Raw genomic sequence first — 27,110 nt, 5'->3', positions numbered from 1 at the left:
TTTTTGCTTACTAATCAGACTGTTAAACATTAACCTGAATATGCTGTGTGAGAGAGTTGATTGTTTACAGTGTTGGTTTAGCTGTATTGGGCCCAGGATATGATAGAGAGAAGGTGGGGGAGTTAATATTTTTTATTGGACCAACTTCTGTTGGTAGAAGAGACAAGCATTTGCGCTTTTCAGAGCTCTTCTTCAGGTCTGGAAAAGGTAACTAGTGTGTCAAGGTGGGACAGATTAAGCATAGAAACCACTTAAAATGAAGGGGCAATTAACATCTCTGCATCATAGGACAAAGGAGGGTTAGTAGGTTACAAGTTGTTGGAATGAGTCATAAAACCAGCAAGTCTGTTGAGACCTCTCTCTGAGGAGAAGGTCTACACTTAAAAACCTGGACCACTGCAGTGCTTTACTAAAAGCTTCTCCTGACGGTGTGGTTAATCCACCTTGGCCAGTGGGGGCCCATATAGTGTTGTCTACACCGGGGGTTAGATCGGTATAACTGCATCTCTCAGGGATATGGATTTTTCACACCCCGGAGTGATGTAGTTATATCAATGTAAATTTATAGCGTAGACCTGGCCTGAGTTAATATTCTCAGTGGCATTAACTTTTGCATTTCCTGACATGTTTATATTGACATTAACATTGCATTTATTATGCTTTTAATAAGCTTTATAATTAAAAATTTAAGTGAACTGGTCAGGACTCAAATATTTGGACCCTTAAATTGGATAGCATCATCTCACTGTACACAAGTCATCCAAACACTGGCCTATCCTATCAAACTAATTTTTCCCCACCCAGTTGCCACATACTTATGCTCCAATACGTCTGTTAGTCTATAAGATGCCACAGGATTCTTTGCCGCTTTTACAGATCCAGACTAACACGGCTACCCTTCTGATACTGGAGCAGGTGATCTTTTGATTTAAAGAATAACAGAAACAAGTTCAGTGTGTGTGAACTCCTTGAAAAGTCATTTACCATGCAGGTCAGAAAGGCAATGCACTTTTAGAGTGGATGGGTGGTTAGGAAATCAAATTGTGCCCCACCTTGAAGCTTCCTCTTTTTGTTCTTTACTCCCAGAGCACCTCAGGACTTCCGACTTAGAGACTGAACACTGCTCCCTCTGGAACTTAATATTATGGGAGTCGGAAAGAAAGGTTCCCTCCTTTCCTGTTGTCCATCCTGGTCTAATTCACTCGTCATGCTATAATAGTTTTTGTTCAAGAAATGAATCCATCTCTAATGTTAATGAGTTACACAAATGGAAAGAACTACCTTGACCCTGATGATAGATTACATTTTTCTCTGTTTTATGCAGTTTTTTTTAATGCTCTAAGCAACAAGGACTCCTCCACTTCCTTTGCTGGGGCTGCGCCATGTGTGTTCACCCAGTACTGTTCCTTATTATGCCAAAGTATGTCTTTGCCATCTTCAGATACTTGTATATAGGTATGTTTCTCCCCTCGTTCCATTTAGTAATATAGCTAAGCTATACCTCTCTTCTTTTATATTTTTTGTCAGTCTGTCACTTCTTCCATCCCTTTAATCATTTGTGTTTTACTTCGATTTACACTAGTTTGCAAACATTTTTCTGGTATTGAGGTGCCTTGAATTAGTTCTGCTGAATACTGCAGCTGGAAACAGAGATTGGCTATGATAGTCCTGCTCTGCCTTACACTCTCTTGCAACTCCAGTTGCAAGAATCACTCAGCTTCATTAATCATTTCCACTCCTAAAACAATGTTTAGTTAGGTGTATTAATGTATGTTCTTAGGGCAGATTTTGGTATTACATTAATGAATTTAGTAGTTATTTGATAATAGCTATGGTGAACACAAAGCTTCCAGTTTGGATGGGATCCAAAGCCCATTGGAGTCTTTCTATTAAGTTCAATGAGCTTTGTAGGGCCTAATCCTGCACACTCAGGCAACTAGCCCTGGCTGCAGTTGATGGAATTGCTTGCATGAGTAAAGACTGCTCATATGAGTAGCAGTTAAGACCTACATAGTTTTCAAAAAGGATTAATAAATTGAACATCATTAGAAAGTGTTTTATTCATATCTTACAAAACAAAGTTCCACAACATGAACTACACTAGATATAGTCAAGTTATTTCAGAATTAACCTTTGTTTTCTAAAACCAGCATCACTACACAATAAAACTTGTTTTACAACTAACTCAAGTCTCATCTTTTGCGTACAAAATATGCTCTTTACATTGAAATACACATTATTAACAAAGCAGGAACTAGAAGCACATACGCTAAGATTGCTCAGTGAAAAATGCCTCAGCAGGGACTTGTTTTTTCTGCAACAGAACATCTGTTGGCTATGTATTTTCACAGAAACTTAAACTGATGGGAAACTTGCCAGTGACATTCCCTTTGTCAAGGAAAAAAAATCCATAACAAAAGCATGTCCAACGTAGCTCAAATTCTGCTATGAAACGATGTCAGAACATGTCTTTTCCAGAACGGAGGGCTGTATGTTAAAATACAAATAAAATTTTATGCAAAAGTCATCTGAAGCAAAACACTGCATTTGCAAAAATCAAATTATTCCGTTAGTTGCTTCACAGTTTATTTTAAATATTAACTGAGATCATTAATCTCCTGCCAACATCTTCAATCCAATATTTGACTGATCGCTGAACAGAAAATCCTCAGAATCAGACGTCTGTATTAAGAGTACGATAAATAGTGCATGTTAAAAATTGTCCAACAGATCTATAAAATATTCCATAACAATAAAAACAAAGTAACACAAAGCTAATGTTTTCCAAATATAGAACTTAAACTGTGGAAAAGTTTCAACTCATATCCTGAACTGTCCTTGTTCATACAAGTTAAAAGCTAAACAGCTCCTTATAAAATGTTATAAGGATTTGTTTCTAAAGTTAGTGCAGATTAACACATTTAGAACTCACTATGAAACAATTTTACTAATCTAGGACCTGATCCCACAAATCCTTACCGACAAGTATTTCCTATTGACTTTGTAAGAATAAGGCCTACTTGTGAGAATAAAGGTTTGCAGAGTCACAACCATAAACAGCTTTGCAATACTAATTGTGCTCTTTATTTTAAATTCTAGTAAATATTAGAATATATACAATTTTAGTACAAAATTATGAAAAACTACAATTTTAATAATAAAACTGAAAATGCACCTTCCAAACATACTTAGTAGTCAGAAGGAAATAAGTATAATCAAATCACTGTTTGGCACAACAGAAAACACAGTAATATGCTTTTTATTTTTAAGCAACCTAAGGTCCCAATCCTGAAATTGAGTCTGCCTGGAGCACCAGTGAAGTTAATGAAGTCCACCCCACAGACCCTGTTGTAGGAGCAGGGCTTGAATGCCAAATCCTGCTGAGTATTTCCATTGCAGTCAATGGGGTACTTGCATGAGACCAGCAGTATCTGGCTATAACTGTTATACATTTTTAAGAGTTAAAGCTTGAATTCTCTTTTTTTAGTTGCCTTGGGTACTTTGCTGAAGAGTAAACAATTTACCATTATCCAATAGCATCAAAATATGCTATGCAGGGTCCACAATTTTTCAAAATTTCATACTACTTTTTGTTAGCCCATACTATTTATTGTCATGTGGGCCATCTTCCAGTGAAGGCCCCCTTTGGAATTGGGCTAGGCAGGCTTCCTCTTATTTCTCGCTACTTCTGTGGGTGTCCTGGCTCTTCATTGTGGCCCATGGACCAGGTTGGGAACCATTTTGTTAGAGTTCCAAGGCATGTTTTCTAGATATGTGTTGATTCAAGTACTGAATGGTTACAGGGACTACCAATGAAAACTCTAGGCCTAAGCATCAGAACAAGAATAATGAAGGGAAGGATAATAGCCTCTAAAAATTCTGTAGGATATGGAGTGATAGTTTTGCCACTGTCTTCAAAGGGCGTGGGCTCAATTGTTTGTATATTTTCAATCAGCAAGCGGTTGTGATGTGCAACTTCTACTACCCAATATTCAGACTAATGTATGACAAGTGCTACTACAATTCCAACTGAGAATATCTGGTTAAAAACTAAACAGATTTAATGGCTTCCCCAAAGTTCCAAAAGCCTCAAGAAAAACAAGTAGTTTAGGTTATTTGGTATAGCATAGTATCAAATGTTTTCCTTTGTGGCTAGTCAAACAACTACTAGCTTTTCTAAACGTCTTTAACAGTAACAGTTGCATTTTGGTTTAAATACAATACCCATGCTTCAGCTGATGTTAGATCGAACCATGAAGTATGCAGATAGCTGACCAATAAAATGATCTATTCAGAATGTATTTTTTCCCCACACACTATTGTTTGTATAAAAAGCTCAGTTTACAGAACCTGTACAAGAGCAACAGTCAACTAGATTAAATGTTGAATGAATTGTAGTGCAACCCTCAAAAATGACAATAGATATTCAAGTGTATGATTTCAGATGTCTAGGTCTCAGTTTATTCACAAGTATGGTGTAACTGTAGAATTGTTCTGTTTGCAAAGTTTAAAAAAAGCAATTCTAATAAAAGGTTAGTTAATTTTTATTACATTAAAATTTATAGTCGCTAAACAAATGCATTCTCCAAATATTCTTGAGTTTATTTATGCAGAAATTTATTAAGAGCCTTCCATTTATTAAAATCCCACTGAAGTCAATGGATTTGGATCAAGCCCATAGCCAGGAAGTTTCATCTCTGATATTAACTAGTGGCATGGGGTGAATTATATGGCCTAATAGACATTTTCTACACTCAATCAGCCACCACAAGTTACATACCTACACAACTCACTGGCTATTGTAAGGATGAAAAATAGTCTCATGCTAGACAAATCTGTAGAGCCGTGCACTCAAGACCCAAATTTATAATTAAATAATGAAGTGAAAGAAAAGCTCCCAATACCACAACTCTTCTTTCTCCAAGGGCCTGATCCAAAGCCCACTGAAGTAAACAAGAGTCTTTCAGTTGACTTCATTAGATTTTGGATCTTGCTCCAGGACAACAGAAGTTTTTGGATAGACCCCCTACATCTGACATTCAGCTGTCCCGTGGGGAAAAAATCCCCCAAAATGTTAAGGAAGTAAATCTTGTACCTACTGCCCACAAAACATTTACTCTTACCTTGTATGTCTATGTTCACTTGTGTAGTAAAAAACAAACCAAAAAAACCCACACGTGTCTTGCAACAAGTAGTACAAAATGAAATAAAGTCAAAGTGAATTGCAAAATACAGAGAAAGTTATGTTATTCACTTTTCTGAAACATGACAAATTCAGGTGTTGTAATACCTAGTGCTTTTACAATGATCAAGATTTACAATATAAAAAATAGTTACCCCATACAGTGGACGGCATGTACATCTTCAGACAGTATTTGCCAGTCACAGTATTAATCACAGCTCCACACTGTAGCCACCAATATTCCTCTGCCTACCTTCCCCCACAAACAGTGGAGGAAAAAAAGATGGCCATTTGAGCAGGTCCAGAAGGTTAAAAAACCTCTGGTAGGGGCTCTGGTAGACCGCAGACAAATTCCATGTTAGCTGCAGTTTATATAGACTAGAGTGTGTAGCTTTCAAACATATAGGCAACCTAGCAAGACAGTTAAAATACATTGTTTTTCTTTTAAAAAAAATTAAAATATGGCCTCTATTTATGTATTTAATAACCTTTAAGTGGGAACGTCTTGACAGTTTTTAAAATGAAAACTGTCCTCATGCAAAGCTGTCTATTGTCTATTTCTCATTTAACCTCTTCTACCAAAGCCTCATTCATAGTGTGTGTATATTTTAAAGGTACCTTCAAGTTTTCTTCATATCTATAAAACTGCTCTTTTTTTTTTTTAAGAAAAAGGTAAAAGGCCTAGCATAAAAAAAACTTTAGAATTCACTAAAAATTTGGTATCTTGACAGATGAAACTGACAAATTTTAAATTGTATGTGTCCATGAAAGTGTATTCTTTGCTGTGAGTTAAAGATTTTATCCAGTTTGGTAAACAGTTAGTTTATAAGCAGAAATATGGTTTTCATATTAACCATACATTTCACTGCATTAACAACTTTTACTATATTTTAGGTACCAAGACTTCTTATCTTGTTTAATATCTAGTCTGATAGGTTGCAATTTATGTTTAAGGATGCAATCTGAATTGGCATTTGTAGAATGTTTTTCTGGATCTTAAGTGCACATAACTTAAATGTAACAAACATAAAACATGTTACTGCACGCCAATCCTCATAACTTTATTTTAAACAATGACATAAAACTACCACCTCCATGACTCAAATATCCCTGGCATATTTTATGACAACATGAAAAGAATTTTGCCTCCATTGTCAAGTTGTTTATTAGATTTCTTGTTGGGGATGAGCAAGGTCTCCTTCAGCAAGTATGAAACATATGTTAAAAAAAACTAAATGAAAGCATGTTTTCAGTCAATGTTGGTTATGTTGACCTCTTGCAAAATGGCAAGCAAAGTCATATTTATTTTTACATTTGCACCCACATATGTTGCACTGAAAAGGATTTTCAAACCCATGACATCCCATGTGAATAGTATAAAGGATATTGTCTGCAAAATACATGTCACAGTGCTGGCAGTGATGCAGAAGCTGAGGATCCTGAACTGGAAGGGTTGGAGCTGGAGTACTTGGCTGACTGTTACTTATGCTAGGAGTACTAGTATGGACGCTGCGATCACTACTTGGACCTGCCACTGGACTGTAGTTTCTTTGACTGTGTGGGGGCCGAGGATCTGGGCTAGTAGGAGATGAACTTTGAGGAATATTTGTTGACACAGATGAAACTACTGCTGGTGCAGTAGGTTGCTGTATTATAAAAGGCTTTTCATCTTGGCATGGTACAACATCAGGAGACGCTGGGTTTTGGTTTTCAGGTGGCAAGCTAGACAACTGTCCTGCTAATGTTGATAGCTGATTTAATGGATTGTCTATCTTAAGGTCTTGTGGATCTCTCGCCACGCCACCAGTCTGTGTTGTTTTTGTCATGCTTTCATATGCTTCAGTCTGAATATTTGGGATTTCATGGGTGAAATCATTAAGGTAGTCTGGCTTCTGAACCACCATGGAAGGTGGGCTCAAATTAATTAATGATCTTCTGCTGTATCCCAGATTGCTGGTCTTCTTCTGCAAAACCCCCCACATTTTCTTGCTGCTCAGGGAAGACCTAGTACCTTTTATAGGTACCATTTTATGCTTGCGTCTACGATGATGAGACAGGTTACTTCTGTCACTGCAGCGGAAGGAACACAATTCACATTTATATGGTTTTTCACCAGTATGTGATCGCATGTGCGCTTCCAGATGACGTTCATAGGCTGATGCAAATGGACATAGATGGCATCTGTGTGGCTTTTCACCTGAAAGAGAGAAAATTACAGTGTAACAATTTATGTATACTTGTACAAAGCAGCCTAACAGAACATGGAAGAGAGTGAATGTATGTGGGGGCTACTAATTGAATAGAGCATTTCATTTTTTAATCAACAGTTCAAATCCAGTCCAACTCACTGCTAATGGAACGTTGCAGGGCGTCATAAGTGAAATGAATTTGGAGGTCTCCTCCTGTTTTCAGTAGGCAAGTTTAAACTTTAGAAAAGCCACCACTATTACTACAATTGACACTAATTGAGACCCTTGTTGGAATGGTGAGAAAATATGAATGGTATGTAGTCTGAATAATACTCTCACACCTCTAGAAGTGCTTCGTCCAAAATGGGTTTGAGGCATGTAGGCAAGACAGCATGGCAAAGCTTGTTCAGTTACCTGCCATAGCTTTATTTGTTTTATGAATAACTACACTTCAAATTGAGGTTTGCGGTGTTACCAGTCTGCCTTTTTACAAACACCCACATGGCTTTCAAATTTAAGAAAAATATAAGGACAAGTTTTTAGGACCCTGTGGTTAAATAAAAAAAAAGTAAACTATGCCCCTGTAGAGCTAAGTGCTGTGTCACGGAGATGCAATTCTCGAGACACCCCTAACATCCAGCCCCCACCATCATGGAGTAGAACTGCACTGGTTACACTGTCTGGGGAGGTTCTGTATTCAGGAGGCTGGAGCTAGATTTTGGCTTTTTAATGATGCCAGCTGAGCTCTGGTAGAATACCAGATATCATGTAGGCTCTATCCTCACTAATGCATTTAAAGTGTTTGAAAAACCATTTTCAAACATGATTACAGGAAACACATTTGTAACAGTACAGTCGGCGCCTATGATCTTCCTTTAAGATAGAGAGATCCTTCAGAGTTGTTTAGATGAAACCTATTCATTTGATCCAGAATGTTTCAAAAGCCCAAAGGTTTTAGTGCTTTGTGTTCTAGGAATTAAAACTCCAGATTTATGCTAGTAAAGAGGCTTAATGCCCTGCTGATGGTACTGATATCGTTAACTTCATAACTAGAATTATAGACCAACTTCCAGGAAGGTGCTGTTCCATTAATTCTTCTACAAAGGGGTATAACAGACTCCAGGGTATAACAGGTGTGACCTGCTGTCTCTCCTTGGCACTAGGGAGAATAGCCTTAACTTTCTCTCTAAAGAAGTTTCCACCATCACACAGCAGGTTCCCAAACTGACTTCCAAAAAGGAGTTATGTGTCTGCAGGCATCTACCGTTGATCTCGCATTCATACAAGATTGTAGGATGCGTGCATCTGCTGCTCCGAGATGAGAATTTTTATGTTCATATTTCTCCCAGGGGATATTTAGTTGGTTTTCTGCCAGAATTCAAACCAGTATTTTCTCAAGCAGGACTGGTAATCCTGATATAGAAAAATTGGGAAACTTTCCAGTGACAGGCATCTTATTGCTTATTATCACAGCTTGGGACACTCAACTGTGATTCTTTCTTCTAGCCAGACCTGCTTTACCACCAGCTTCATAAGAGAAGTGCAAGAAAAAGCAGTGGCAGCCCTTGGTGTAAGGTACTTTTGTACTATCTTTTCAGAGGTTGGCACGTGTTCGCCAACTGGGACCGGATATCTCTGTAATAAACATACAATTTATACCAAGATTAAGCAAACAATCACATAAAGACAGGAGGGGACACTGAGCACTGGAATGCCACCCCTGAAAGGTAATTTAACAGCTTTAAAATAAGAGTTATGGGAGGTTCCACTATGAAATGGAAGCATGGTGGAAGGGAGTAGGGCTCTATTGTAACTTATACTTTCTGGAGAATGGAAATTTTCAGTTTACTAACTGATCTTTAGTACTAAAAAATGCCTTCATCAATTTTAGACACCGTGCTTTTCTTGTAAAATTGGCCTACAGGCAGATATTTCAACATTATCTTCTAGTAATAAAATATAATTTCATGTACTAGTGTAAGCAAGTTACTCAGTTTCTTGGTCTCAATCAAAAACTAATTATAAACCATCACAACAACAAGAGCTATTCTCTAAGACCCAAAATCCTGCCAACATTTACGCATGTGCTAAAACTTTACCACTAGTCCCATTGAAATCAATGCAACAATTCATGATAGTAAAGCTAGCCACACACATAAATGCTTACAGGATTGGGGCCTAAACAAGCATTATGAAAATACAGCACCTAATCTTTTAAAAAGGAAAAATCTTTAAAAAATCCCACAGACTTTGCTTACAATTGAGGAAAGTTGTCATCACTATGACACTGTTTGAAGATACATACACACATCTGCAAAGCCTATGAGTGAGTTAGTTCCATATACACTGAGCATAGAATACAGAGGCACTGAAACACTGCCCCACAGCAAAGTACTGTAGAATCCTTCATACCTGTGTGAATTCTGATATGCTCTATAAGTCGTGCTGTTCCTTTGCTGGCATAGTTGCAATATCGACACTTCAGTTTTCCATCAAATGTCCTTTCAAACCCATCCACTAACATTCCTGAGTTTTCATCCAGTGAAACTTCAACAGAAGGATGATCTAGTCCATTCTGATCACCATCTGCCCCAGCTATAAACAGTAAATGCAGCAGAAATTCTGACTGAGAATCACTGGGTTGTTGCTTTTTGTTACAGTGACACTAGTCCAAACTTCTTAGCTCCTTATTCCCCTAACCCCCACACAAAAATAAACTAATGAGAAATAAGTTTTGATGAAAAATGTTTTTTTTACAAAAGACTTCCCCCAAAGGTTCTACAGCTTTACAGACTAGTATAGTAGCCTTCATAATAAGCATGTTCAAATGCAAACATCAGCACAATCAGCCCCCCAAAAAACTAGAATACTTGACAGCACTGAAGAGAGCCTACCTCCCTGAAGGGCATCTGCTTCATTGTCCCCACTAACAGATCCAGAAATCATATTTACATGGTGTGTCTGTTGAGTAAGATATTCCTGAAAATCTTTTACAAAGTCCAGAGGCTCCGGTTTCTTTTCACCCATATTCACACTTTGAGTTTACAATAACTTGTGCCTAGAAAAAAATCAATCAGAATCAGAGAACATTTTACTGAATTTGAAACAAAAGAATTCACATTTACCGAAACCACTGTAAATCAAGGATGACATCTCTATAGTCTTGTTAAATAAAATGCATATGGTCAAAAGTAAAATACACATGAACAGACAATCATAAGAGTATTGTTGAAATCTTTACAGCAGCTCAATGCTATTTAAAGATCTCAGATAGTCACAGTTGGGATGGTTCTCATCTGGTTCTCAGCAACAGTATTATAAATACTTTAAATTTAATAAAATGATGTAATAAAAGTCAAAGTTTAGTTGACTATGTGGACACGAGAACAAATTTCAATCTAACCTTACCATTCAGTTCGGAAATATTAAATAATCTTTACAAAGGTTTAGATTCAAAGAGAACATTTTTTGACATTCCAGACGATTTTTTTCTTAAATGCCGAGATTTGACATCTTAGCATGGAAGGAAATTTACTGTAAAGAAGAAACTTCTTGCATTGACAATTTTATACTGTAATTGTTCTATAACTTAGAATTTTATGTTCAGAAATAATATTTCTCACGGACTTAACGTTAGGCACATGCACAGTTATGGTTCATGAAATAATGAACCATAACTATGCATCACAGTACATTCAAGACTGTCAAGAATGTTAATCATCATCTGGCAATGAAAATTATATTTTGATTTATTCAAGTTTCAAATCAGCAACTGAGGGGAACAGATTTCAGAGGATGAGAAATTCCAAGTTTTCAAGCGTCAAATTTGGTGTTCAACGCATATTTTCTGTTAGTGTTATAAAAATCGTATAAATTAGAGGGAACTCATTCATTAAGAAGAGCTAAATTACAAAACAACGTTTAATCTTAAAGTCACTGAGATTTCAAAGTAGTACTGATATTATTACAGTACCATCACTTTTTCAAAGTTTCAAGTAACTTGGATACATTTTACTTTTTTTTGTAAAGAAACCCATTTCACATCCAATAGTAAAGCTTACGCCTCTTACCAACAATATGAATTGAAGTAGTGAGTCTACCACTCTACTCATCTGTAAATTGGACATAAAAACCCTACCTACATTAGTGGTTTTGTGAGACTAAAGAGAACTGATTATTTTACTGCATTAGATGACTAAAAAAATTCATTTAATGTATATTAAAGAAATTAAAAGTCTATACGTAAAAATACTTGGAGACTTGAAAAATCTTCACTGACATGAACTGAGCAGCTCGGCAATGCCTGAGGCTACCATTTTATTGATTATTCCAGTAGGAAACAGAGCTGAATGACGCATATCATGACAGGAAAATCAGAGCTGCAGCCAGAGACAAGAACACAGCAGGAGATTTCTCCAGCTATTTTTAGCTAAGTTCTTTAGTTTTTCCCTGTGTTTGTTTTTTAAAGGTCTACATGAATTGTACCTGAATTTCAGTTTCCTCCTAGGTAGCAAACATACTCCAACCTGTACTCCCAGTAGGTCAGACAGAAAGCAAGGGAGCACAGCTGCCCCACTTTCCCTAGAACAAAAAATAAATAAAAAAATTAGTCTGTCAAACTTATGTTTTCTGATTTCTTAATCAAATCTTTTTTAGCTTCTTGCTTAATTTTCAAAAGAGAATTCCCCTGCAACAAATAAAATTCATAGCAGTAGTTCAATTATTTCATTACATGAACTACATTTCCAGAAGGAGATCCTTTCATGGACCCCAGCCACTCCTCATACATAGAAAATACGAGAAAATTGAGCAAAACAAACCCCAAAATCTGGCATTCAAGTTAATTGGTTTTAGTGGATACTTAACAGCAAAATACCATATTAACAGCGGCCGTAATGAGGCCTAGGATTGTAGGAGTTGTAGCCATATTCATACTGGGGGTAGTAAGACTGTCCTTGTCTGTGCTATTGGTAGCTGTTACCCCAGCTTCTTCCTGGCCACTGATTAGAGCTATTACCACCTTGCCAGTCGTGCCTATCACCTCTGCCTCTAAACTGCCTGCCATCTTGAAACCATCAAGCTGTATGGAGCTCTCAAATACTTCATTCTGCAGACAACTAGTAGTGATCCACAAAACAAATTTTGGGGGAACCACTTTTCTGTAGGACAGGCAACTGGAAAACACACTCTGTAATAGTGTTGATTTTAGTGATGGAAGAGGGCTTACAGTGGCAGTGCTGCATAATTCTGTGTTCCCAGCCAAAGAATTTGAGTTTAATATTTTGTATAGGACGTGGGGTTTCGTTAGACTGCATTATCTTTCAATAATAAAAAAAAATTCACCATTTGTCACTCTTTTCCAATATCACCATTGTAAATGACCAGACTTTCGTAGGACTTTGACTTGCAATGAGTTTAAGATGGAAGATAAGTTTCAGTCTGAAAAGGGACAGTTTCAATCGCTGCAAATCATCACAGAAAACATTATCTACATTTCAATTGGCAAATCCTTTCATTTTACAGTAATGACCAGAGTTTCATTAGATGATCTGCAAATGTCCAGTACCAAACTCCAGATCACTACTAGTCACTTACACAGTGCTTTGCATTTTCAAAGTTCTTCACTAACACCGAGTTAAATAACTTGTAAAAGTCACTTATGAGGCCTAATTCAGCACATACCACTAGAATACTGGTTTTCTGCAGACTCTTTAGAGAGATGTCTATATGAACCTTTCTTTCACAATAATGCTTTGTATTAAACAATATAGTATTAGTGCAACATTCTACTGTACTGTTGATCCCAGTTTGATACACCAGTTAAGTTACTTGTCTAGTAATAGCTGGAAACTTTTCAGTGTCAACATGCTAAGCCGCTAGACTAGGGAGTGTCTCCTATACCAATTTACTACAGTGGTATGCAACCTGTAGTCCTTGAGGGCAACTGTACTAAGAAAATTTCTATTAAAATACAAATTGAAAATCTGTTCTGGAAGTGTTTCCTAGAGAACATAAGTGTTTGAACAAAACCCACCACTTCAGGAATACAGTATTAGGCTCAACCCCCAACTGCTTCTCCTGAAACTTCTGATGTGAGGTGAGAGCACTGATAAGTTGCTGTCCTTTTCCTGCTGCAGCTGTTCACAGCTTCCCCACTACTCATCTGCTGCATTTCAGGAATGACATAAGAGAAGCAGATCAGGTTACACTATTCTCTGCTTACCTGCCAAGTTGCTGGAGTCTCTGGGAGAGCAGGATGGGAGCTCAATCAGCTCTGCCTTAACCTACAGAAATGCCTAGTGAAGGATGTCTCCTCACCCTCACACAGGGCAGTCAGCCAGAGGAGAAAAAAGAGAAGCTGAAAACGAACCACCAGTTATGGCTCCCTGATTCTTTGCCAGAGGTCAGTTTAGAGCCTTGGGGTTGTTCTACCTTGCACCAGTTGTGAGTGGTCCCTAAGGGACCACTAAACCATAAACCAGCTGAGGATTGCCAGAATGCAACATGCTTCAGCTGCTTCCCCTACACAACTTGACCCCAGCAGGGGGCATCAGGATGGAAGCATAAAAGCTAGCTAGGTATATGTGGATGGTGCCCTCCTGAGAAAATCTGTCTCAAAAAAGTGAGTGTGATGTCTTGACTTTTTTGAAATAACATGTTCAGGCTAAAAGTGTTGGATACCACTGCTGTTCCAATTGCCTGATTCAGGAACAGCACTAATGAGCTTCAGAAGCAGCTGTATTCGGTTCTTATTTGGAAGGATAGTCAACAAGATGTACTTTTGGTGGTTTGAGAGAATAAAGGAGAGGACCTTGGAAATATCAAAGGAGTGAAATAGGAGTTCTACCTTATCGATTCAAATCAGTTCCACTTTGTCCTTTTCACTCCAATATTGATGAAATACAGAGGCAGAAAACCACTCTGGAAGTATATATCCCATACATACAGAGATAATTTTAATAAAATATGTAAAGTCCCACAAGTCTACAGTGAGAAACAAAATCAAGATATTCCTAGTACTCAAAACTGTATAACAATTATACTTTCTAACAACTGTCACACTAAAACCACCTGAAGGTAAAACCACAACAAAACTAAATTGATAGGCGAGAAAGATCCCCAGGTACCCTTGGTTTGAAAATAAGTCAAAGGGGTTTCCCTACTTGACATCTTTTTTCATTTGTTAAACATGATTTTTCCATTTTCCTTTCTTTCTTGTTCAACACTAGCCAACATTCCAATGGTTTATTTATGTCCTTGTTTATCAACATTGATTACTGGTATCAATTGTGTCTAAAAAATTATTGGAATGGGGTTAACCAGTGGAGGTTTCCTAAGATAGGCTTTATCTGCTATTTTTGGAATCTGATACAGCGGCTGAAATTCAGCCCTGGAGTAAGTGGGTGCTGTTGTGACAACTGGGCCTACAAATTTACCCAAAATGTGAGCTCAATGGTAATAAGTATGTATAAATTCATAAAATGTTACAGTACTCTGTAACAACAAAGGTTGATGGATAGAAGTCCAAATGGAAGACAGAATAACTGAATTAGTCTAAATAAAAAGGCCTAGTTGATATGACTCAAGGACTGTTAAAATTACACTTGCTAAAAACAGGAGATGTGGAGCCAGAAGTTAATAAGCTAAGATTGGTATGTCAAATATTAGGCCCAACTGGTGGACAAAATAATGAGGGGATAGGCTATTCCACCCTCACTCCCTTTTGGGGGTTCTTAAAAGAAAATTTTGTGGGGAAAGTATGAAAACAAAAAGGACATATGGAGAGAACAGAGAGAGGCTACTGGAGTGAGTGTCAGTATCACAGTTGCCAACCCCCAGCTTCCTTGGTCCCTAGGTCTTCATCATCCTGATCCTGAGAGGTGTCCTAACCAGAACAGGCCAGAGAGAGGAGCCCAGATGACATTGCCCCCCCTACCATCTCCAGCTGAATCCCAAACATCACCTAGGATGATAGTTATTACCATCTTTAATGCCATGTAAGAGACTGTCAAACAAGGGGGCTTTTCCTTCTAAGATGAACTGAAAAACAACAGCAGCAGCAGCATCTCCAGCCCATCTCAACTAACTTCTTCTCTTTTCCCCAAAAGGACAGTTATTACCATCTTTTGACTCCATCTAAGACACTAACAACAGGGGGTTTCTCCTTTTAAAAACACTCTCCTAAAGGGAAAGGGAACAACAAATACTGTTACAATGAAAGCCTTATTTAATACCTTGCATTTCAAAGGTTTTAATAATTTCATTCTTTTCTGTACCTTTAATACAAGGTTAAAAAGATTTTTAATGGTGTGTTTGCCATGATGCTAAGCAGGCTGAGATCTCTGTATACCAAGCTACAGGCCTTGTATAACTCTGTTTAACATTAGACACTGACTGGGTTTTGTCACCACCTTTAGCTCATTTATTCCATCTAAATTAATACAAGCATGCCACTCTATTGGCTTCCAAGGAGTGGTGCCCTTTTATGGCAGGACTGAATATGGTCCACTATTCTCTCTTCTGATCACTGTAAGTTAACTCTGGGCACACCTTTACACATCAATTTTGCCTACCCTCTTTCAGATATCAGCTTCCTCTAGGTTTAAGTTAACTTGTGTTTCATTTGTTGGTGGCTCCTATAGTAGAACAAAGATACCAGCTCATGCATTAAAAAGGGGGCGGGGGAGGGGGATGGGAGAAAGCAGTTTAGATTCCAGAGGCCATGTCTCACCAAGTTATAACTTTAAGGCATGTCAAATATAGGGATTAAACCAGCGGTGCACAAACAGGGGGGTGCCAGAGGTTCGGGAGGGGAAGAGTTGGGGGCCGGGGTGGGGGTGTGAAGAAACTTTAGCATTTCACCCTTTAAAAAAAAAAACAACAACAACATACTAATAAAAGCACAGGCTGGCTTATTTTCAACAATTTAAGTTTCATAACTACAGTAGGCCTACTATGCCTTTAAAATTAATTTTGATTCTCTAATTTTAAAACTCATTTAATGATTAATAATTGATATTAAAAGACAAACTGGAAACATATAAAATAATAGTTGAGAGCCTGGGACCTTTCAAGCGAGTTAGACACTATAACACTAAACCAAATGAATGAACAGTCATCTCTGTTTTTCCCCCTCCACCTTCTGGCATGAAAAATAGTTTCAGCTCACAAGTAATGGAGGAGGGGTATGACAAATTCTATTAATGGTAAGGGGGGGGGCTGCGACTGGAAAAGTTTGCGCACCACTGGACTAAACCATTCAACAATGAATATTAGAAAATTGAGTTTTGGGATGGCTCAACAGGAATCAACATTTAAAAGAACTGTATTTTCACCAAAGAGTCTATTGTGATACTCTTTGCTTCAAGGGGAAAATTGATTCATGTGGTAATTTACACAGTAAAATTTCAGTCTGAAAAACTCTAACAGATGAATGAATACTGAAAAGTGCAACTGAGGAAAGACAGAAGACATGATTTAGTGGTCTGACCATCATGGTTAAATTAACTCCATTCCCTCCATTCATCTCCACTGAACCTCAGACGCCCCTCATCCTTCTGATGTTCGTAAATTCCCAACAGGATTTAAGAACTAACTCAAACCTCACCATTTTCTGTTTCACATGCAAGGAACACTTCTGTGACCTTGCTTAAATGAACAAATAGCATATCATGCATTTTAAAAAAAAATGCACACAATTTTTCCCCGAGAGAGAGGAGAGAGAGAAAAAAACCACAACTGACAGATACTAGTCATATTACATACTAAAGTTGCTCATGACATGGCTATGGGTACCTGAACAGAATAAATTAAGCTATATATTTTAGTGTGTAATTTTTAGATGACATCTCAAACTACTCTTATGAAATTCTACTCATGTGGAGAATATAATTTTTTTTAATGCACCACCAAGCATCGTGGAAAATGGAAGGGTAATAGATTTTGTACCTTAACTGGTAAGTTTTCATGATAATTTTGACAGGCCGTATATAGTAATCCGAGATTCTACCTACTACAAGCGTCACAGAGTTTTCTATAGCACATTCTTTAAGAATAGGGGGTTTGTTTAATTAATTGTTCTTGAGCAACATTTTCCATCCTATACTTCACTGTTGTATAGAGTACTGGGTGGGCACTGGTTCTCTGCCTGGATACCCCCATTCACCCTAAAGCTAGCTGTATTTCAGCAGTGCTGTATGCATATATTCTAGAAAATGCTATAGAATGCTTTAATATGAAAGCCTTACGTAAAATATTACTGAAGTCTTCTACAGTTCTCTTAAAGTAAAAATTCACACACATGCACTGTGGAGCCTTCTGGTTTGCTCCTACACTTCAGATACCATGGCTCTGAAATAGCTGTGACACAAACAAGCAGTCTGAAAACCTTTGACAGCAAGCAAACATACATATGAAGTGTCACATTCTCCTTCAAGGAAGTCTCTCTGATACCATCTCAGCCTGCTGTGAAACCACTAGCTGGGTATCTCAGAATGAAGGGATTCTTTCATAAAGCAAAGAATCAAAACACCTCTGAACCCCAGTAACTGTCATGTGACTTATTCTATTACTTTCTTCCCAAGAAGTACCGGGAGGAGGAGGGGAAAATCAGGATCTAAAGCAGTCCCACATAATGCTCAAGGTTTTAAACACAGTTTCATGACCTGAGAATTAATTCCTCACAAAGAGTTACTAACAACTTTTCAAAGAGCTCCCACCTGGCACTCTTCAAAGTCTATGACACAAATGAGTCTTCATACAAAGGCCAAGAACCAGATTCTCCACACCCCATTCAGAGCACTGCTTCCCACACCAGTTGCCTGGTAGGAGCCAAACATGGGAAGAAAACAACACTACCACTGCAGAATTCTGTTAAGCAAACTCGATTTAAAGAAAAGAGGGTTTATAGCTGATTCATATCCATTCCCAAGGGGGTCCTATGAACTCCATGCCAGAGAAAACACTTCCCGAAGACGGTTCTCTCACACCCATCCCACATTCAATACCCCTCGTTTGTGTCGGTTTAAGTTTTGTTAAAAATTAGACCACCTTTGGAACCGCGCCAGGTGCATCTGTCGGCCATCCGCCCTCGCCATCTGTCTCCCCGGCGGAGCGGTGCAAGAGAAAGAAACGGCCACCCCATTTCTGGAGAAGGGAAAAACCCTCGTGGGCATCCTCCCTTAACTCCGGGAGCGAGTGGCAAAGAGCAGGGGCACCCTATCCCGCCGGGGGCCACGCACACATCCCACCCACTCACCTGGGAGCCAGACAGAGAGCAAGGAAAGCCCCCCCCCCCACTCACCTGGAGGGAGAAGAGAAGACCCACTGCCCCCCAGGGGTCCGCCTCTGCAGGGCGGGGAGCTGTCACCGCTTCCGCCCTCGGCCCCAGCCCCACTGCAGCCTCCTGCTCCCCGAGGACAGGGCCGCGGCCCCGGGTGGAGAAGACAAGGGGGCTAGTCACAGGCGGCGACGGCGGCGGCCCCTGGGGGATGAGGGCACTGGGCGGCTCTCACCCGCCCCCATAGCCCGGCTCCTGAGCTACGGGGCGAGAGCATCACTCACCTCCCCTGCACCCCACCGCTCCCAACACCCACCGCAGCCGCCATGTTTGTTGTGAGTGTCTCCCGTAGTAGTCGCCCCGCCCGCCCCGTTCCTCCCACCTCGCGAGACTGGCGAGCCCCGCGCAGGCGCAGTCCGCGCGCGCGGTAGCCGTGGCGCTGGGCGGTCGCTGCTGCGAGCCCGAGCGGCGGAGGGGCTCGCTGGGTTCGCCGCCGGCGAAGGGGAGTCGGCAGCCGGGGCGGCGGCAGCAGCAGCAGCAGCAGCAGCGAACATGGCGGCAGCGGCGCTGTGGCGGAGCTGCGCGAAGGTGACTCGTGAACCTGAAGGGGTCGGGCTGCCTCTGCCCCGCTCTACTCGCGGGCCGGGAGCCCCCTTCTCCAAGGAGGCGCTGCGGGGTGGCGGGTCCGCCTGGAGAGCGGAGGCTCTGCCCAGAGCCTGGCCGCGGCCGGAGCCGGGTTGTCAACTTTCTACAGGCACAAAACCCGAACGCTCTAGCCCCGCCCCTTCCCTGAGACCACGCCCCTTCCTGTGGGGGGCCCCCCCTCACTTTCACTGGGTCGGGGGCTGGGGTGCAGGAGAGGCCGAGGGCTCTAAGTGGGGGTGCGGGCTCTGGGGTGGGGCCAGAAATGAGGGATTCGGGGGGTGAGAGGGGACTCTGGGCTGGGGCGAGGGGGGGAGGGGAGTGAGGGCTCCGGCTGGGGGTGCGGGCACTGGGCTGGGACTGGGGATGAGGGGTTTGGGGCGCTGGAGGGGACTCCAAACTGGGGGGGTGGGGCTGAGGGATTCGCAGTGCGGGAGGGGGCTGTGGCTTGAGGCACGGGGGGTTGAGGCGTGGGAGGGGGTGAGGGGTTGAGGCGTGGGAGGGGGCTCTAAACTGGGGGGTGGGGCCGAGGGATTTGGAGTGCGGGAGGGGCCTGCGGGTTGAGGGAGGGGGTTGGGGTGTGGGAGGTGGTATTGTCTCTGGGGTGGGGTGTGGGCTCTGGGGTGGGGCCAGGGATGAGGGGTTTGGGATGTCAGAGGGGGCTCCAGGCTGGGGGATGGGACCAAGGGATTCAGAGTGCAAGAGGGGGTTGGGGTGCAGGAGGGGGTCAGGGCTCTGGGGTGGGGCTGGGGATGAGGGGTTCAGGGTGCGGGAGGTGGCTCTGGGCTGGGGCAGGAGGTGAGGACTCTGGGCTGGGGGTGCAGGAGGGGGGTCTGGGTTTGGGGGTGCTCAGGGTTGGAGATTGGGATGCAGGAGGAGGTGCAGGCTCTGGGGTGGGGCTGGGGATGAGGTGTTTGGGCTGTAAGAGGGGCCTCCAGGTTTTGCGGGGGCCTCAGGGTTGAGGCGGGGTTGGGGCGTGGGCTTACTTTGGGAGGCTCCCAATCAGTGGGGCTAAGGCAGGTTGCCTGCCTATCCTGGGGCACCATGCTGTGCCCCAGAAGTGGCCAGAAGGTCCAGCTCCTAGTCCTAGGAGTGCAGAGCCGGTGCTTGGGGCGGGGGCAGTGCGTGGAGCCTAGTGGCCCTTCCGCCTAGGAGCCGGACCTGCTGACCACTTCCGGGGCACAGCGCGATGCCCCAGGACAGGTAGGGACTAGCCTGCCTTGGCTCCGCAGCACTGCCGACTAGACTTTTAGCGGCCGGTTGGCGGTGCTGACCGGAGCCACCAGGGTCACTTTTCCACCGGGTGTTCCAGTCAAAAATCAGACAACTGGTCACCCTAGCCTGGAGCCCCTCATGCCCCCCTGCCCAAACACGTCTGCTCCCGGCCCCCCTTACCCATCCCCTGCCCCGAGCCTGTCACACCCGGACACCCCCCCCCGCCCCTCCCCCCGGTTCTGAGCCTGTCTGCCTCCCTCCTCCAGACCCAGGCCATTTTCAAAAGATAAAGATTTCAAAAATTGCCATTTTCGAAGGCAAAAGCAAACCTTTGGAGCACCGATTGTTCTGTGAACTTGTTAAACCAAATATCTTCCACTCAGACCTCTGTGGGTCCTCACCTCCAGGCTGCATCTAAATCTTGCTGATTCTTTCTGCATAATATTACTATAATTTGGCTTTTTCTACCCATCCACAGACCTAAAACTCTCATCCAAGCTATTATCATCTTGTATCTCAATTACTTCAATAATCTTCTCACTGGCTTTGACAATTGCAGTCTTGCCTCGCTCATATCCATTCAGAACGTTACTGCAAAGATCATTTTCTTATCTTGCGCCCCATTCTTTCCGTCCTTCTAGTGTCTGCCCCTTCTCTAGTTAATGTTATAAAATAAAATTATTGGACTTTTTGATATGTGTTGAACTTAAGTTTCTCAATTTGGAACAAATATTTTGACGAAGACATTTAAATTATTTTTTTTGCTTCATTTTTTCATGCAGCTTTATTAATGGTTAAAGCGTTTAACTTTCAGTCCTCCTAATAAAGTGAGCCTGAAACACACGTAGCATGCTATCATTAATCTAGTGTTCCATAGCAATATTAATAAGTAAATAAATATTTATATGTTATGGGCATCCTCAAACATTCTTCAGATTTTAATAACTCCATCAAAATTTGAAACTGAAATCTGTTGTTATCCAAAAGAAATGTTGTTAGAATGTTGCAGCTATTTAAAAAAAAAATCTTTGAATGCTAAAGAATTCATATTTCTCCATATAGCCTTAACTAATTTATGCTGTAATTATCTCCCATCCTCTACTTACCCGCCAACAATTTTGCATCCATCTACGATGCTGTCAGAATACCATATCTTATGCACACTTTCTATATGGACTACAATCCTTTAACTACCATACTGTAAATGTAAGCCTACAAACTACCTCACAACCATGATATAGGCTGTATGCACGACCCATTCTTTGCTTCAGCTAGATCACCACTGGCCCCTGATGTGACTTGAGTGCAGTGTAGGTGGTTGGCAAGTGAGTGTGGAGTCAGAGATAAGAATATTTGCAGAACCTTTACTGTGAATTTCCTAATTTCAACTCTTTGTGCTGTATCGCTTTTTGACATTTAAAAATAATCAGTCCGTTAAGGCTTATTACCAGTTGGCAGTCTGCTGCTTATCGTCATTTTCATTACACCAACTCTGGGATTTAAAGTCAGTAAATAGAAACACGTTTTTATATAATTGCATCTTTTCTGAAGTGCGTACTCACTCTTAAAGTTATAAAATGTTAGATTACAGTTTATTTTGACAAGTTCCTCTATGATATCACAGTTGTGCCGTAAGTTGTAAAATTATTTTAGCCACATGTTTAATAATATGCATTGTAGCTGAATGATTTGGATGCTGGGGCTGCATAACACTTAGGAACAAGAACAAAAATAAAAACGCATTCAAGCTTTAATATAAATAGAGTATTTGTACAACAGTCCATGTAGTTGTTAGCATTACTAGTTGATTGGTCTCAAGGCAGACACACTGAAAACAGTGAATAGGACTATTATTATAAAGAAACTTTTAGAATTTAATACAATTATGTTTTGATTGGAGATAAAATTTATTAAAATGTACAGCTATTAACGTGAACATTCCAGAAAGCTTCTAATATTAGCAGTACTGAAAACAGATTCTAGCTGGTAGCTGCAATTCTCAAAACTATTCACATTTTAAAAACACTAATATTTTTGAATCCTTGTCAAAATAACAATATGTTTACCAAGGTATAGAAAACTGACAGGAAGAAAGTGGTTTGTAGGATTGATAGACACAGGTTGAAAGGAAATTAAATTGGTCGAGCCCCTTTGTTGCAAGTGCTCAAAAACTTGAAATTAGTAGCATTGAAAATAATTAATTATGTGTAATTGTATTTCCTTTTCAGTTACTGAATAGAGAATAAAAACATTGGGTGAAAATTTATATTCCTGTTTATAAATACTTGAACAATGTTTTCTGTGCATCAAAATTAGTTTTTATAACTTTCTTTATTATTATCTGTCAACAGCTAAGAAGAAACATGCCAATCTACTTGGCTTCTTGGAAGGCTCCTCCTAGTGTCTGTAAATCATCCAAATCAGAAGCTATGGCAAACCTAGCCAATGAGCGGGTAGTGTGTGCTCCCCTTGACACACTTACAGAAGAAGAGATAATGATGAAAGAAATGGGTAACTTGCTGTTCAAACTCTTAACATGGAGCCACTGGATGCATGTTAGTCCCTTAACTGTCCGTGATAAGCTCATCCCCCATCTCTCTGTCCAGAACAGCCTGATTCTACCTTGACAGCCCTCCTTCCTGTGGAATGGCAGGGCTAAGCAGTGGCGCCACACATTGAGGACTAGGCAGAGCGTGCAGGAAGAGTGCAGGGATCACTATGGAGTCATTGGGGCTTGTTTTCAAAGAGGGACAGAAATGGGGGCAATGGTTGATGGGGGCTTGAGGGCAGAGCGAAAGCCTCCCCCAAGTTGTGATATGGATACCTATCCACTAGGAATTGGATCAAAATAGTTGTAACTGGGCCATGGCCTGATCAGCTAGAGAGAGTAAATAGAAGAACTAGATTAAGCAAAAAACCTTTTTCCAGTTTATCATTTACAGGGTTCTTGTTCGACCAAAATAATACACACCAGCAAGGTGTCTGGCCACATTCGCTGAAAGCATTTTTAAATCTGTAACCTCTTAAAAAACAAAAAAACAAAAAAAACCCCTAATATAAATATCAAACACACTAAACAGGAGAGCTCTTATGTCTCCAGGGTTTCTGACCTGACTTTTGGTCAGCAAAGTGCTCTCGTATGAGAACTCTCAGAAATTTAAAAAGGGTCTGAGCTGTAAATAGGTAGTGCCCACTTATGTCAGCACAGGGACTTGCATCTAGCTGAAACTGTTAAACCTCTTGTGGGAATTAACCCAGAACACCCATATTGCTCTCTGGAGCACTTGATCTTCCTTCCTGGGACACCACTGGGTTAGGGTGTTGCATATCTGTGGGATCTCCCTGCATTAGGCACTGAATGGTACATATGCCTTGCTACAAATACTAAATCGCTGACTCAGATATTATTTAAAGAATTGGCTAGAATACTTACATCCTTTCTTTTTCTTCATTATAGTGAAAAAATTTGCTCAAGACCAAATTGCACCTTTGGTAAAAGCAATGGATGCAAATGCAGAAATGGATGAATCTGTACTGCAAGGACTATTTGAACAAGGGGTCTGCATATTTTATTATTTTAATTCAAGGGTTACATTGTTATTAAATGTTACTGCCAGTTGTGCAACTTTTTTTTGTTTTAGATTAAGTAGTTTGAATGAATGTTACCTTTTCTGTTTTCAACCCTAAATCGATGTTTAGTGAGAAATTACAGTTAGAAAAGTTAAAATGTTGTGTTTCATTCTGACATTTAAATTCTGACAAAACTATATCAGAGTAGTCACGGTGATGAATCGCATATGTGTTGATAGCTCTGTATTTTGTTTTTTGTATGAGTAAATAACCCTATCTTGACCCCTCTGCAGTGGCTATCAGCTGGTTAATTTATTGCAGGCATTGTAGAGGGATCTGAAGAGACTTTACATTCTCTGACTTGCACAAAAGTATTTTAATTGCTTATTACCTCTAAAGTAATTTTTTTCCAGTAGTGAAAATATTTAAAAATCTTGTCAGCCTAAATTACTGTCTGTGATGATCTCCCCAGAACAGTTGTATTTACATTCTCTCCCTTTTAGCTAATGAGTATTGAGCTTGGACCAGAGTATGGAGGAACTGGATCTTCATTTTTTTCTACCATACTGGTGGTAGAGGAATTGGCCAAGGTTGACCCAGCTGTAGCTCTTCTGTGTGAACTCCAGAACACAGTTACGAATAAATTGTTTATTGAATATGGAACAGAAGAACAAAAGAGAACTTATTTGCCCAGATTGGCTAAAGATTTGGTGAGTTAAGTATGTCCTTTATGAAATAACATAAAATTTTATATGATTTCATAATGTTAGTGTCCATTTAGGGAATTGAATGATGCATTACATTCTAAGGCAATATCGTCATATGCAAACACTGGAATTCTGTTTGAGACCTGAAATCTGTCATTTCATGTACACAGATATATCCCCTCCATCTGGGGGGTGAAGGGGAAAAACGAAAAGTCTGTTGCACGTTTTTCAGAAATTTGGGGCTGATTCTGCAGTCCTTTTGCACACAACTCCCATGGGCTTCAATTGGAGTTACATATATGTAAAAAATAGAGGATTGCATGTTTAGTAGTTTCTCCTGAAACAAACTTTTCCAGGAGCTTTTTACCATAGTCTGTCTGTCTTACAGCAATTTGTACTGTTCCTTGATGTGAATTTAACAATAAACAAGATTTTTTTTTAAAAAAAAGAGGCACAGTGTTTATCACTGGTGAATTGGCTGGGGGAAAGGAATGATTATTATGTATACATTAACATCAGCAGAGCAAAAAAGGTTGTTCTATGGAATCATCATGAATACTCCTAAATATATATATTTTTTATTAGGAATCCTAAATAGAGTTTGATAAGAATCTTGACTTGCTGTGGAGAAGAACTTAAAAGCAGTGGACTTGAGGGATATGTATCCACGTAATCACTCAGTAATACACTGTAATATGCAGAAAGCAATACTGTGGTCCTGTAGAATAGTAGGAGCCCAGATAAGTGTCTCTGTGAATGTAGTGAGTTGTGGTGCATACTCATGCTGTTCTTGCAACTCGGGAGTACCAAAATTAAATCTGAATGCAGCTCATGTAAGATTGGGTTGTGACAACACATCGAGGTCAGTTTGACAGTATTCTAACATCAAGACGTCAGGCAGAAATGTGAGATTTTTCCACTTGTTTGTTAGAAAAAGGTATTTAGAATATTAGACTTTTTCAAGTATGTAAATCATGTTATTTACAGTATTTCATAAATGTTCTAGTGCTTAAGACCTAGATTCTATAACCTGTACTTGTATTTAGTATCTTACTCTGTTACCCATAGATTTCAATGGGATAAATTGTAAGGAACTACTCAGCATGAGTTACAGAAACTGATATCAGTCTGTAATCTGCCCTGTCTCCTTAATTGAGGTCCCAGAACAGTTGCCATACTCTGGGTTTTTTTTCTTTTTGGCAGAACACAGCATTCCGGCAGAACCACTAAGACAGCTTACTTGGTAGGTCAAACCCTGAAATACAGTTAGCTAGTTAGTACTAGGGCTGTTGATTAATTGCAGTTAACTCACGTGATTAGCTCAAAAAAATTAACTGCGATTAAAAAAAATTAATTGTGATTAATAGCTTTGGTAAACAGTAGAATACCAATTGAAATTTATTAAACAGTGCTCACTTTATATTATTATTTTTATTACAAATATTTGCACTGTAAGAATGATTTTAAAAATAGTATTTTTCAATTCACCTCATACAAGTGCTGTAGAGCAATCTCTCTTTATCGTGAAAGTGTAAACTTTTTTTTTTGTTATATAACTGCGCTCAAAAACACAACCGTGTAAAACTTTAGAGCCTACAAGTCTACTCAGTCCTATTCCTTGTTCAGCCAATTGCTAAGACAGACAAGTTTGTTTACATTTATGGGAGATACTGCTGACTGCTTCTTATTTACAATGTCACCTGAAAGTGAGAACGGGCGTTCGCATGGCACTTTTGTAGACAGTGTTGCAAGGTATTTACATGCCAGATATGCTAGACATTCATATGCCCCTTCATGCTTCAGCCACCATTCCAGAGGACATGCTTTTATCCAAGGATCAGTACTATACCAATATTAATCCTCAAAAAACCTTATAAGGTAGTAAGTAAGTTTGGGAGAGCAGGGAAGATGTTGCAAAAGTCATGACTTCGTTCTCCCTAGCTCTAACCTCTAGACAACCCTGTGTTCACACTTATAAACCTAACTGATACAACCCGCAATATGTAGGTTAAGATGGTTGAAATATTTAACAACTTTATACTTATTTTCCTTTCAAGTCTTATATTAATGTTGCATGCTATGCATATATTTTAAATAAAACCTATAATGTAGTTTTCCCTTCAATTGATAGACAGGCAGTTTCTGCCTTTCCGAGGTTGGATCTGGCAGTGATGCATTTTCTTTGAAGACTCATGCTGATAAGAAGGGAGACTACTATATTATCAATGGCTCAAAGATGTGGATAAGCTTTGCAGAACAGGCAGGAGTGTTTTTCGTGTTGGCAAATGCAAATGCTTCTTTGGTAAGTTGCTAAGGAACAGTTGTGA

At 40.1% G+C, this 27,110-nt stretch overlaps 2 protein-coding genes across 8 annotated transcripts in view; one reads left to right on the top strand and one right to left on the bottom strand.

The window, feature by feature from the left end:
* Positions 1 to 2,035: 2,035 nt before the first annotated feature.
* IKZF5 (IKAROS family zinc finger 5) lies at positions 2,036 to 19,429 on the bottom strand. 5 transcript variants are annotated; one of them, XM_043550280.1, is made up of 6 exons: positions 13,595 to 19,429; positions 12,715 to 12,833; positions 11,857 to 11,952; positions 10,266 to 10,429; positions 9,784 to 9,966; positions 2,036 to 7,379 (listed from the first exon to the last, which is right to left on the bottom strand). In XM_043550280.1, exons 4-6 carry the CDS (start codon positions 10,396 to 10,398, stop codon positions 6,436 to 6,438), a joined length of 1,260 nt encoding a protein of 419 aa, XP_043406215.1. In that variant the 5' UTR covers positions 10,399 to 10,429; positions 11,857 to 11,952; positions 12,715 to 12,833; positions 13,595 to 19,429; the 3' UTR covers positions 2,036 to 6,435. The 5 variants fall into 5 exon arrangements, with proteins under 5 accessions (XP_043406215.1, XP_043406216.1, XP_037761672.1 ...); XM_043550281.1 differs by lacking the exon at positions 12,715 to 12,833 and having other exon boundaries at positions 2,036 to 6,389; positions 6,570 to 7,379; positions 18,674 to 19,002; XM_037905744.2 differs by lacking the exon at positions 12,715 to 12,833 and having other exon boundaries at positions 19,032 to 19,166.
* ACADSB (acyl-CoA dehydrogenase short/branched chain) overlaps positions 19,093 to 27,110 on the top strand; it is a 31,008-nt gene continuing 22,990 nt past the window's right edge. For 2 of the 3 annotated variants that reach the window (XM_037905740.2, XM_037905741.2), the window contains exons 1-5: positions 19,093 to 19,237; positions 22,858 to 23,017; positions 23,964 to 24,064; positions 24,580 to 24,786; positions 26,915 to 27,085. In XM_037905740.2, coding sequence (XP_037761668.1) covers positions 19,202 to 19,237; positions 22,858 to 23,017; positions 23,964 to 24,064; positions 24,580 to 24,786; positions 26,915 to 27,085 — 675 coding nt within the window. In that variant the 5' untranslated portion in view covers positions 19,093 to 19,201. Of the gene's footprint in view, positions 19,238 to 22,857; positions 23,018 to 23,037; positions 23,062 to 23,963; positions 24,065 to 24,579; positions 24,787 to 26,914; positions 27,086 to 27,110 lie in introns of those variants that run through there. The other variant, XM_037905742.2, reaches the window with a different exon arrangement.

This window comes from Chelonia mydas, chromosome 7, assembly GCF_015237465.2.
Source record: "Chelonia mydas isolate rCheMyd1 chromosome 7, rCheMyd1.pri.v2, whole genome shotgun sequence".
NCBI classification, from domain to species: domain Eukaryota; kingdom Metazoa; phylum Chordata; order Testudines; family Cheloniidae; genus Chelonia; species Chelonia mydas.
Note: the sequence above shows the minus strand (reverse complement) of the source record. Positions and strands in the feature narration are given on the sequence as shown.